The following is a 12,543-nucleotide window of genomic DNA, read 5'->3' on the forward strand; positions in this document are numbered from 1 at the left end:
TCATTGCCTCATTTCCGCACCAGAGACAAACGCGTACAGATTTTCCGTGTAGTCGCCTAAATGTATATTGCTCAGCAGCTACTGCTTTAATGCGGTGTATGTTATCATCGTCTACAAAATGGTGTCATTGTCATTGTATGACGGGTTATCTTCTATTGGGTCATCCGTGTAAAATAGAAAGAGTAGTCAAACGCTTGTCAGCGGATTCTCCTCACCTTTGCGAGATTAGTCCTGTAGAGCTCAAACAAAGGCTCCACTACAGCAGTGTCGACAAAGAGATCGCCTGAACGGGCCGATGCCTTGCGGTCTCCCGTCAAGTTGGCATACTGCTCAGCCAGGCAGTGAGTAGCTTCCTCTCGGTGTCGACTCATGGAGACAGAGTGCACTACGGAACCCTGCTGGCCGGTCGTTCCCACATCCGAGGACTGCTGGCTACCGACCACGACGCTCAGCAGGGCGCGAACGACGTCGGAGCCCACGACGGGTACAACCAGAGGGTCGAGGCCAATGAGCATCGCGGATAGGAAGGAAACCAGGCTGGGGGATATGAGCAGAGTGTTTCGCGTCTCGAAGTAGTCGGCCCGTGGTCTGACGCGCAGCGGAGGCCACCGCGTCTCCAGGTTCTCTTCGGCTCGCTCCGGGTCGCTCCAGTAAAGCGCGTTGGTCGCGTTCTGGCGGATAACATACTCCTCGAGAAGGCTCGGTGCAGCCCTCGACCTCGACGAAACGCTGCTGGTGGTTGTATTCTTGGAGCTTTTGCTCTGCGAAGAAAAACCGTTAACTTCCACATAAGTCTTACTAGAATGACGCATGGTCGTGACGGAGACCTAATGCTCAGAAATAGTGGGTTGGTGACAAGATTAATTAGGAAATGCATTTTCATACATGTGAGATTTTCCTAAAGTTGTCACATAAGCCATGAGTCGGCAGATACGACGCCACCTGAGAGGGCTCCTGAGGAAGCTCGCGGATTCAGGTTTCACCTTGCCTATGGATAGCCTAATACTTTACCCTGATCAGGAGGACGCTTTTATCGTGTGAGAAGCGGTGTTTGTTTCGTTTGCGCATACGTACGCTAAATAGCATACGCCTCCCTGGGGTACAATTAATAGCGGGAGCGCAATTTAAGCGAATTGATTATAATTTACGCTCCAACTGAAAACGATGAGAAGAAACACAGATTACTGTGTCAGGTATCTCAGGGGCTCCATTGCACGATAAGGTAGTGAGAGAATAAAGTCCATGGTGCACCGGACCATTGCAAAGGCATTATTGCAGTTTTGCAGTGTCTTCCGAATCGGCCCATTTTTGACTAAGTGACAATTTCATTCAATAGTGATGTAGTGATATCAATCGCACGTTTTTGCCACATCTGATGGCAGAGGGTGGCGTCATAACTTTGCAGTCCTCGCATTCACGAGGACGTTAGATTTTCGCGTTCGATGAAGTTTCTAAGGCATTGGCCGAAATATAAAAAAGCTCAATTTCTTTAGCGTGAGCATGGCTTTTCAACAACGGTGCCATGTCTATACTTTCAGGTGCGATAACACAGATGCTGAGGGAAACACGAAAAAAGCCCACTTGCCCTCGCGGAGCCCCACGCCTTCGCGAGCGAAAGGCCTGCTGTGATGCCGGCTGTCGAAGCACCGTAGTACCGCGACAAATGTTCTACGCTGTCATCGGGCTCTTCGAGGAAGACTACTCGCAATGCGTCGAGCCTCTGCAGCACTGTTCGCAGCTCGGCCGTTGTCGTCCCCGCAGTGTGGTTGCGCAGCAAGGTTGCTATCTGCTCACGTGCTCCGTCTACCAGAGCTCGCATGTCACCTTCGTACCTGCACTCAGAAAAAAACGCACTTCGTCTATCAGCTTCATTTACAACGATAGCAACCCTTTGATTGATGCGCAAACAGTAATTAGTGGGCCTAGCCGGTGAGTGCACTGATTGGCATACACGTTTACACAGCGTGTCAAGTAAACATGCAAAGGTACCATCGACTTGTCCTTTGTCTCGCACAAAGAATTGTATTAACAAAAGCGTTTAGTCCCGCTGTGATGGTCTAGCGGTTATGGCGCTGGAATGCTAACCCGAAGGTCGTGGGATTGAATCCCGGCTGTGGCGACTGCATTTTTGATAGAGGCAAAAATGTTTGAGACCCGTGTGCTTAGATTGAGCTGCATGTTAAAGAACCTCAGGTGGTCGAAATTATCGGAGCTGCCCACATAATCATATGGTGATTTTGAGACGCGAAACCCTGGACATTATTATTAGTAGTAATTTAAAGTTTTATTTTTCATATTACAACCCATTTACAACTAGTGACGTCACTTACACTTTTCTTGGAACTATTGTCCGTTAGTGCTCATGAATATCGCGCCTAAGAAACGAAAGTCGTGCTTAAGGTTTCTCCTTCTTTCCTTAAATATATAGCGAGGATATCGTTCTGGCACACTTGATGCTTTCAGGTTGACTGCGAGGAAAAAATGGGTCAGCTGCCAGCTCGTAATAAGATCATGTGCTACGTGGCGCCAATAAGCAAGCAAAGTGCGTTCCACACTGACCGTCATGGCTACAGGCGGCGCTGACTGACGCCCCCACCTTTACATTCATAAATATACTCCCCAAATGGAAGAGTGAATGGCCGCTGCGGTAGCTCAATTCGTGGAGCATTGGACGCGTCATGCGAAGGACGCAAGTTCGGTCTCCGCCATGGCAAGTTATCGTGTCGTCCACTTTTCCTTCTTCATGTTCACATTGCATTTACTATAGTAATACCATCTGCTATACTTTCCTTGGCGTGACTGTCTGTGTGTTCACATTATTATTGTGTCTAACAAAGAGAAACGAGTTCTTGAAGTTCCCCTTCTTTCTTTCTTTACGAAAAATATATAGTATGTACAAAAAATGAATATTGGTGGTTCCATATTTTCGGAGGCAGTACTGTGATCCCCCGGTACAATGATTCCCAAGCAGGTGATTTAAGTGGCACATTTAATATTCTACTCATGAAGTTGCTTGGGGGACATGTTTACATGTGAAGCATGCAGCGCACGGAGTCAAGGCACAAAAATAAGGGACAACACCAACAACTGATGAGCTGTCCGGCAACCTTGTTTTTTTTGCTCAAATTGAACGAGTTGGGAGTGCAGCTGTTGTCATGTAAGCATGAACTATCACCAAGTTGGTCAACTTTCAAAGTGACTGTTGCTTGTGGGGTGGGTACAGCATACCACAATTAAATAATGCACACACGAATAAGACCACTGAAACAAACGGTGTTGCATGCCCCCTTTGTTTACTGAACTGGCAGGGACGGATGGGCGAGTTTTTCTTAATTTTTTAACTGTTTTTCTTTTGGTCATAAGTCTCCAACGCTCTCAGTTTTTCTGAACTTTGAAGTACTGCCTAATTAGTTTCCCGTTAAAGTAACAATTCGTTTCTTGGCACCCAGAGGGGGCACCCATTGCTGAAACCGGTGCAAAGCACTGACTTGTAGCTGTTTCCTTCGCTGGTGTCGCGACTGACTGCATGGCGGGCGAGGGACAGGGCGCCGTAGCGGTAGGTTCTCGCCAGCAAGTGAACACATGACTGGAGCTCTTCAGGTACCTGCGTTGTTTCACAGAGTTATTCTGGCAACCACTGCGAAAAAACTAGTAGTTGTTTCATGTAAGAATACAGTGGATGAGCGAAGCTCCTTCTGAAATGGGACTCAAACGACTGCGCGCCTGATCTCGCTTCTGGTTTTCATGAAGGTGGTAGGGTGATGACCGAATGGGGCTTGGGTGGGGAGAGTGTTTGATGCGCTCGGTGGAGAGAAGGAATTGTCTGGTGATGTCCTCAATCTTATGAACTACTTATTAAGCAATTCCAGGATACTCCATGACTGGAAAATAACCGGGTAGTTCCCATATTAAAAAAAACAAAACAAGGGCCCCAAGTTACTTGGGAAACAGCTGAACAAACTTGATCATATCTACTTATTCCCAATCAACCCTTTCACTACCACGAATTGAGGAGAAAGTTGTACCAAATTTGCCGCCAATTTTTTCCCCACTCGAGGAAGTACTTTGGTGTTACTGTCGTGCATAACGTAAGTTGGAGGGAGCATGTTGCAAACATTTGTGGATACCCAGCGAAAGCTGGGATTGCTATGACGCATATTCAAACAGGCATCTACTGAGGGAACGTAACAACAAAACTATATTTTCGAAGTGAAGACGAAACCACGCATTCTGCGTGACAAGATGATCTACCAACGAGTGAGACTGTTCCTTGAAACTACATCGAAAAAAAAAAACGCAATACGAAGGTATCGTAGTGAAAGCAGTTTCCTTAATGCATGCAACATGGCAAAAGTGCGAAATGAAGTCCGACTTAAAGACACGCTGGGTGCGCAAACATTGGGTATTTTATTGGTGCACCCATTGCAACGCTAATGAGTATTTTGTCGTCGTTAGCTGCAAAAGCATCAGCAAAGAAGGCAGCTGCATAGCTTCGGTTGTTGCACTGAGGACGCGTAGTTGTCCTTTCACTGATTTGCAAAAGGAACAATAATGGCGCAGTGGAATGTTAACAAGTGTACTTGCAGTAAGTATTCCAGGATAAATGAAAATGCCCAATGTTCAGCGGAGAGGCTAGAAATTCAGAAGGCGATGTGCACGGGTAGAATTGCGCCATCGCGTTCTGCTATTAAAGGCGAAGCTAAAGTGTACCCCAGCGTTTTGTTCTTATGGTGCCATTTCTGTACGTTTAATAGGTGCATACCTTGCAGCAGGGCATTTAGGAATGAGCAACGAGAACATTTATAAACGTCCTTATGGATACTGGCAAAATTGTTCTCAATTCATGTAGAGAACTGAGCTCTGAAAAGCAGCCTTGTTGCTCGCAAATTTCTTATGTCAGAATAAAAGAAAGACTTTGGCTTTGGCTTGTTCGTCAGGTCACTCTTTCTTGCCTGAAAACTAATTTGTTTCTTGGGATAAAATTGTGGTTGCTACGATGACTTTGCTCGCACAAGTTGTATGCTCTGTACTTTGAACGTGAGAACCCTAGTTTCGTAGGTTCTACTTTGCATAACCTGCCCATTCAGTGTGGTCACTGAATGGGCAGGTGTAGGTTTTCTCTTGAAAGAGTATTCCGCACTCGCCAGCATTGCTACTAGTGGTGCTAACTAGCACTCCTAGATTAAAAATCGCATATATACCACATGAACTGAACAAGGGGATGGGATGACGACCACTGTAGCTCAGTTGGTTGAGAATCCAATGTACTCTATCAAGGGTCGCTAACTTGGCCCCTGTTGTCGCATGGTATCTTTTCGTGGCATTTATTTTCTTCACATTTACATATTACTTGCTAGAGATAACGCACCTGTAGTTTTCTTGGCTCTGCTGTAGGTGAGTTTTGTGTCTAACGAATAAAGCGAGCACTCAAATTCTCGTTCTTCGCTTCCGCCCCAGGCTTTCTAAACGTCTCGCATACCTAAAGAACACAACCCTTTGTTGCTGATCGTTTCATGTACAAAGAACAAAATTACCTACATTTTAAAAGTAATTTCATTCACCCAATCATCAAGGCTAGCTTTGCATTAAATATATGTTCCGATTGCTATTAGTTTTTATTAGATATGCTATGATCCCATTTACATTTATATATTTTCCTGCTGTTTGCTTTCTCACCCGAGGTCATTTACTCTGTTATTTGAAGGGACAAAGAAGTCAGTATTGTTACCTTCCCACAAGTATATTTAAATTATCGTACATGCCGTATGTATTTTATTTTTGTCTTTGAAAATAATTTCTTGGCATTGTCTTCAATTTTCTTCTCTTACAATACTGTTATGTGATGACTATTTGACTGGATTGCAGCTTTTAGGCACTTTAATTTGCTGAGTAAATTTTAATATTATTTATTGTTCTTTTTATTACGGGTTGCTCTAGTATATTCAGTAGATCATACCCTAGGATTTGGAGCTTTTTTTTTACACTACTCTATTGTCCTGTTGATGCTAATAACAAGAAAACCACTTTGCATGCACCTCTGTTTTTTCGATCGTATCAAATGGCACTTAGACCAAATCCTGTGTCGAACGTACACTAAAAAATGTCATTTTACATTGGATTCTTAAGTAACAACAATGCCAAAAAAGTTCTAGTTTCAATCGATCTAACCCTTTACCCTTATCTAGACTCACCAGCACATGTGCGTGCGTGGCTTACTTAGCATTCACAATGAAGAAAACAGGTGGTACGTACGCGCTGAAGATCCTTCTCAAAATGGCTAGGAAGCGCTTTCCATGTGAGGCACCACGCTTACCTGAGGTACGTGTTCCCCGTGGCTCAAAGTGATCAGTTCTTGCGCAATGCCTCCATGGGGCAAAGCGGGGGACAACAATACGGTCAGTGAGAAGGCCACGTAGTTGAGAAGTGCACTGGTCTCATGGTTGTCGAGCAACGACACTAGCTTTTCCAGTTGGCCCGGGCTGTCCACCTTCAGAAAAGTACGAGCCATCAATTAGCTGTCTGGATCGCCACCGAACACATTGATCCTGTGTTCTGGACGCTGGACCGAAATCTTGCCTTTCCTGGCTGTCAGTCCAGATAATTGCATATGTGTGTTTGTGCAGAAAAAGAAAGCACTTTACTTCAACACACCTTTCTACAATCAGGAAGAAAGGATTAACACTGACGCCCATCCATGCCTTCAAAAAAATAATAGTGGCTGCTGGACTGCCAACGATTTATTGATTGATATGTGGGGTTTAACGTCCCAAAACTACCATATATTTTGAGAGACGCCGTAGTGAAGGGCTCTAAAAATTTCGACCACCTAGGGTTCTTTACGTGCACCCAAATCTGAACACATGGGCCTACAACAATTCCGCCTCCATCGGAAGAGCAGCCGCCGCAGCCGGAATTCAATCCCACGACCTGCGAGTCAGCAGCCGAGTACCTTAGCCAGTAGGCTACCGCGGCGGGGCAGGGGACTGCCAACAAAACCAGTTAGAAATATTTGAGGGCGCAAATAATAAATTGAAAGCTGTTATCTGCTGGACTGCCAACAAAACCCATTAGAAATATTTGAGGGTGCAATTAATAACTAGAACGCTGTTATGAGATCAAAATACAGGTCTTGTGAGTCGTAATTGTCCGTCGCCGCTGGTGTCCATAACCACTACCACGCAAAGGGAGAAAAAATGAAGTAAATAAACACTTCAAGTACCCAGCCAGATTCAAACTGAGGTCATGTGCGTGCTGGCCCAGTATTTTACCACAGAGCTATGCTGGTGCTTGGAACTTCGCGGCAAACTCACCCAAGCAGGCTTCAAGTGGGGAAAGAAATGGCATTGTTATTGCGTAATAGGCACTTTAAAACAGCAAAGAAACAACCAGGCTCCACACAATGCGAATTGCGTAACGAATGTGTTAGTGTGGTACAACCCATTAGAACTGCGGTAGGCATAATTCTTCATCGTCGCTAGCCACAGCATACAAATTCCTTGTAAGTGTGTAGCTGGTATAACGCTTCACCAAAAAATGACGAAGGATGGCACAATGAGTGTCTACACAAAAATTATGGTGATTTATGGCGTAGTGGGTCCCGTGCAAGTTTACTTTTAGTAGTTACCCAAATAGTGTTTCAAAAGCTCTGATAGGCCGCTTTTCCATGTTTCACTGTGACTGTGCAGCGCATTCCACGCAGGCCGGGTGGTCTTTCTGCGTTCCTGTAGATCAGTCTTTTCTAGCACGGTGGTGGCGTTGAAGCTGCTGTGTAGGGTAAAGCGTTATCTTCGTATATTTCATAGTTGTGCGCAAATTATTATCAAAATTCGAAGCTAAACTACAGCTGCAGGAATTACCTGAAATCCATTGTGAATTAGGACTTCTGGTGATACTTCACGGTAACTAAAGAAAGCTCAAGGTAACTTAAGGGTGAAGGATTGACCTGAATTTCAGTGTGAATTAGGACTTCTGGTGATAGTTCGGGGTAACTCAAGAGAGCTCAAGGTAACTCAAGGGTGCAGGATTTTCCTGAAATCCAGTGTGAATGGGGACTTCTGGTGATGCTTCGCGGTAACTCAAGAAAGCTCAAGGTAACTCAAGGGCGCAGGATATACCTGAACTTCAGTGTGAATCGGGACTTCTAGTTATACTTCGCGGTAACTCAAGGAAGCTTGTAAATAAGATTGTGAGCTTGTGTGGTGTAAATTACGTAATTATGAAGCCTCGAAACCGCCAAGAATAATTTTTAATTCCAGCTGCGAATAATAGCACTGCTTGCGATTTTGTGTCTTTTCATGGAGTAATTTTTTAGATGTCACGGCTAATATTCGTTGGCATAGAGGACATATACAAAAACACTGATTTCGCTATTCGTGCCAAAGCCACTCCATCCCAGACAATCTTTTCACTAATGCATTTACAATTCATTCATTCGAAATATTCCAGGCCCAAGCAACCCGTATCATTACTTTCAACTCCCGCTGTTCGCATGCTTCTCAACTACTTAAACAATTAGCATTTTATTTATTAGGAAGTTACTTCATATTTATTCCTGAGAGTTCATTTCTCTAAATAATAAATCCACAGCCGTCTTTTCATCTTACAGATGTTCATGTTTAAAAACATTTACCGCACATGCTTCGCATCAGTAGGAAGTTAGTTATTACCACGACTTCACAATATTGCCTCAGAATCTGTCTAGTTTAGAGAAATATATATTTATGCAGTCTTTTGTGAATTATTCTAAAGTGGTGATCCCAGCTGCATTTCAAAAACCTAATACACGTGGCGATCTTCCTTATGTTATAATAAATGGTGCTACTATTATTCTATCATGTCCTTTAAAACTTCTATTACAAATATAATTTACTACTTTCATTGTATTTAGGGCTGGTTTTATGGATCAGTTATACCTGCATTCGTTGTATAACACTGCTTATGCCCCTTATGCTAGTGATATTCATATGAATTCCTTCATTCATTCGTTTTTAATCATGGGTCTCCTGACAGCCCTCGCACTATGAAACTCTAGTCAAAGCTTCTACTTTGCTAACAACTTACTTTACCCGTGATCATGACAGTGACAGTGACAGTGACAGTCGAAGACGATAATAATATGATGCTTGGGATAAAAACAGAACGGCAAGCTTTTGAAATATTTAACGAATTGACGATATGTTGTTATCATGCAAGAATATATTTTTCCAGCTGAAATTTGCTGGTAAGACGCGGTGATATCGGTCAAATTTTTCGCAGCTTTTACAATGTGAGGGGAGGGGGAATTACTGTGTTTTGGACGTTACGGCAAATATTAAGTCTGTCATATAATAACAAAATTATGAAGTTAAAGCGAAAAAAAAAACTCGTAGAAACTGGTCAGAACGCATCTGAGCCGTCTCACCTGCACCAGAACACGTGGTTCTCCTGTTGCATTTTCCTTGACGACGATGTCGCCCATCAAAATCTGTACATACTCGTCCCACGACCAGGCCTGGTTGCCGTAGTCTTTCGCCAGGCTACTAACGCTCATGAGTGCACCACGAACAAGGTTGCCATTGTTTGATGTTTCCGCTGAGACCGATGATGCCAGTGAGTGACCAGCGGAAGGCAATTCATTTCTCATTTGAATGACACTAGATAGCTTCTCGTCGATGGCTAGCACCTGGGAGAACATTACGGCGTAAAAGTGATGAATATACACGTGTAAATTACGCTTTAGGCGCGAGTTCATTCTGCTCAAAGAAAACTATTTTTCTCACTTCTGAAAGTTAGAATTAATAAAAACGAATAACAACGAAATTGATTAGTGTGTTTTATTCCTTTATTGAGAGAGCTCCTCACAAGAATATTACAAACAATACGTTGACCAGCCACACATAGATAAAGTATGGAACCATTTTGAGGCTGTGCCCAGCGTTAAAATACTCTGAAAAAGAAATAAATATACCAGAGATGTTTGACCTTTCCTAAATATGAAGGTGAACACACAGTTAGACTGATGGCAGTGCAAAATAAGCTCTGAGCTCACGCGGAAACAAACTGGCGCTGTGAAATTGAGTTTTACAACGGTAACAGCAGCCCAAGAACTTACTTATATTAGGTTTGGCGCAGAAACAGCCAAACCTAATATAATTTATGAAAGTCTAACGTTCCAAAATCACCATATAACTGAAAGACACCATGATGGAAGGCTGAAGACGTTTCGCCCACCTAAAGTTCTTTGTCATGCACAGAACCTCAAGCATTTTTGCTTCCTCCTCAAGTGCGACCCCCACAGGCGAATTAGATCCCACTTGCAGTGGGTCTACAGTGAACCGCCAGGCCTACGCGGATGATAGAAATACTAAAAAAAGCAGTTCAATAGAATCCAGCGTGACTGAGAGCCTGACAACGAGCACAGACGTTGATTTGTTTGCAATTAAATTGTTTTATTAAAATATCTCAAGCTGGTGCTGGTTCGATGAAAAAATGTTTCAAGACGTACGCCACACGTTTGAAGCACCATTGTGCATTTTAAACGCTTTAGCTCTGAATGCACAGATTTAAAATTCTCTCCACGGAGCCTAAAACTAGTTAGTAACAACCTAAAAATACTGATAAGGATATAACGTTTCCCGTCTTTATTCGCATACAGATGGGCAAACGAACTGCCGTCACTAATTATGCCTAAACTATGGTGGTGAATCACGCAGCCTATCGTGGAACCATGGAATGTAATATGTACACTATATTGGAATAACCTTTACTGTGGAAAGCCAGATGTAGGCATGCTGTCGTGAAGGACTCTGAAGTTTTTTGAGCACCTGAGTCTTTTTTACGTGTACTAAACCTAACTACGAAAACATTCATTATCTCCTGCAGTACGCCGGAGAAGCCTATGAATTTAGTTTTTTTTTGGTATACAGAGAACTGCAGGGCAATCTGCGAAAGCGTACCTGAGCAGCTTCTTTTCTGAGTTTCCTGGACCTCGGCTTTAAAAGAGCGAAGCTGGCGATAATCTTACGCAGGAGAGAATCTTTGTCGTCTTGGCCGACGTGATCTTTCAGCCGCATTGATGGTGTTGACTCCGGTGCGTCGATGAAGAGGATCACGCTGTTGGCTTGTTTGCGCCGTCGCGCCGTGGTCAGCGACGGTTGGAAGATAGCCGCGAGGCCAAGCTCACGGTCCAGCATCCCCACAATGCGGGTGAGGTTGGTCGGAGAGGGCGATGACGAGGAACTCTCATTCGATGTTTTGTAAGGGTAGCCCTGGGCACAAGTTCTTTATAATGGCAGTGGAATACGCAGCATAACGCAGACACGCAATACATGCCACGAATCAAATTTTTAAACCATTCACAGGTCCGATAGCATTTTTAAACTACAATGACACCAAGAAAGGAGGACACAAAAAACCAGATGTTCTATAACTGGCGAAAAGATTGTTTGCGCTCTAAGCTCCATTGACTGGTAAAGCAGATATGTAGGGCTAAGCGGCGTGCCTATCGAAATCTAAATATTGTACGAGAATGAATTACAAAAAAAACTGTGTGTTTTCCTGACTGAGAATCCTGCAGTAATATTGAGTTGGTATAAAAAATGTAACAATAACTCAATTGAGGAATGAATACATGAGCGCAACGTGTGAGTAATTTCATTATAAGATGCGTGAAGCCCCCTTTAGAGCATTCAGAGTTATTTTCGAAATGACAATGCGCTATAATAATTACAGTGGCAGCTGATCAAGCTTGTCTGAATTCTTTGGTTCATGCAACACTAAGAATTATGCAAACAGAATCGCCTGGTTCACACATGAGCAAACGATGTTGTAAATGGATAAAATTGTGTAGTTACGCAGTAGACAGTCAACTTTACGCTAAGTGATAACTACTCGCCATTCAATTCACCAGACTTGAGCGGACACATGGCTGCCTTGAGCCAGACTTTTCGACACCCACCGCGTCAAGCGAAAGACGCGAGATCATTGACTCCCACTGCTTTTATCAAACAGTATTGTATCCTCTTGTACTCTCAAAACTACACCATTAGCATACTGCGTTCGCATGCCTCTAATCAAACCAAAGTCTTTTCATTCTGGGGATGTACGTCACCAGGAGCGTACTTCGAGTCCGTAGTGGAGAAAGAGCTCCTCGAGCTCAGGCCCCTGTCCTCGGCTTTTCTTCTTGGAGACGCAGCGCAGGAAGAAGTCTGCTGCTCGCGCCATGAAGGAGGCGTTGTGGCCACTCACGTCTGCGCTGGCCTCTGCCTGGTGTATCTCGTGGAACATGTTCTCCAGACGGTACCTGAGTTTCAAGTTTGTGGTGCCATATTATCGCGACAGCAACTTTAGGGCGATTGGAGGTGCATTCCTGCAGCTATCATTATGTTCCTAATAAAGTCAAAATCTATAAAATTACCCTGCGCGTCGTACGTTCTATGTGCGAGTAAATGCGCGCGAGGGCTGGCCCCAGTCGTGTCATTGCCACATATGAATTGCAGCAACTCTTTCTGTCGCGCGAGAATGAAGAGAGGTGGGGCAGGTGGGGGGCTCCTTATCACCGGCCGG

At 44.1% G+C, this 12,543-nt stretch overlaps 1 protein-coding gene across 2 annotated transcripts in view; it reads right to left on the reverse strand.

Moving 5' to 3' along the window:
- LOC142803983 (uncharacterized) overlaps positions 1-12,543 on the reverse strand; it is a 58,776-nt gene that overhangs the window by 7,390 nt on the left and 38,843 nt on the right. For both annotated transcript variants that reach the window (XM_075890390.1, XM_075890392.1), the window contains exons 4-10: positions 12,100-12,280; positions 10,935-11,246; positions 9,401-9,661; positions 6,314-6,487; positions 3,489-3,604; positions 1,586-1,832; positions 216-761 (exon numbers count right to left, since the gene is read on the reverse strand). In XM_075890390.1, coding sequence (XP_075746505.1) covers positions 216-761; positions 1,586-1,832; positions 3,489-3,604; positions 6,314-6,487; positions 9,401-9,661; positions 10,935-11,246; positions 12,100-12,280 — 1,837 coding nt within the window. The remainder of the gene's footprint in view (positions 1-215; positions 762-1,585; positions 1,833-3,488; positions 3,605-6,313; positions 6,488-9,400; positions 9,662-10,934; positions 11,247-12,099; positions 12,281-12,543) is intronic.

The sequence above is a fragment of the Rhipicephalus microplus genome, chromosome 3, assembly GCF_043290135.1.
Source record: "Rhipicephalus microplus isolate Deutch F79 chromosome 3, USDA_Rmic, whole genome shotgun sequence".
NCBI classification, from domain to species: domain Eukaryota; kingdom Metazoa; phylum Arthropoda; class Arachnida; order Ixodida; family Ixodidae; genus Rhipicephalus; species Rhipicephalus microplus.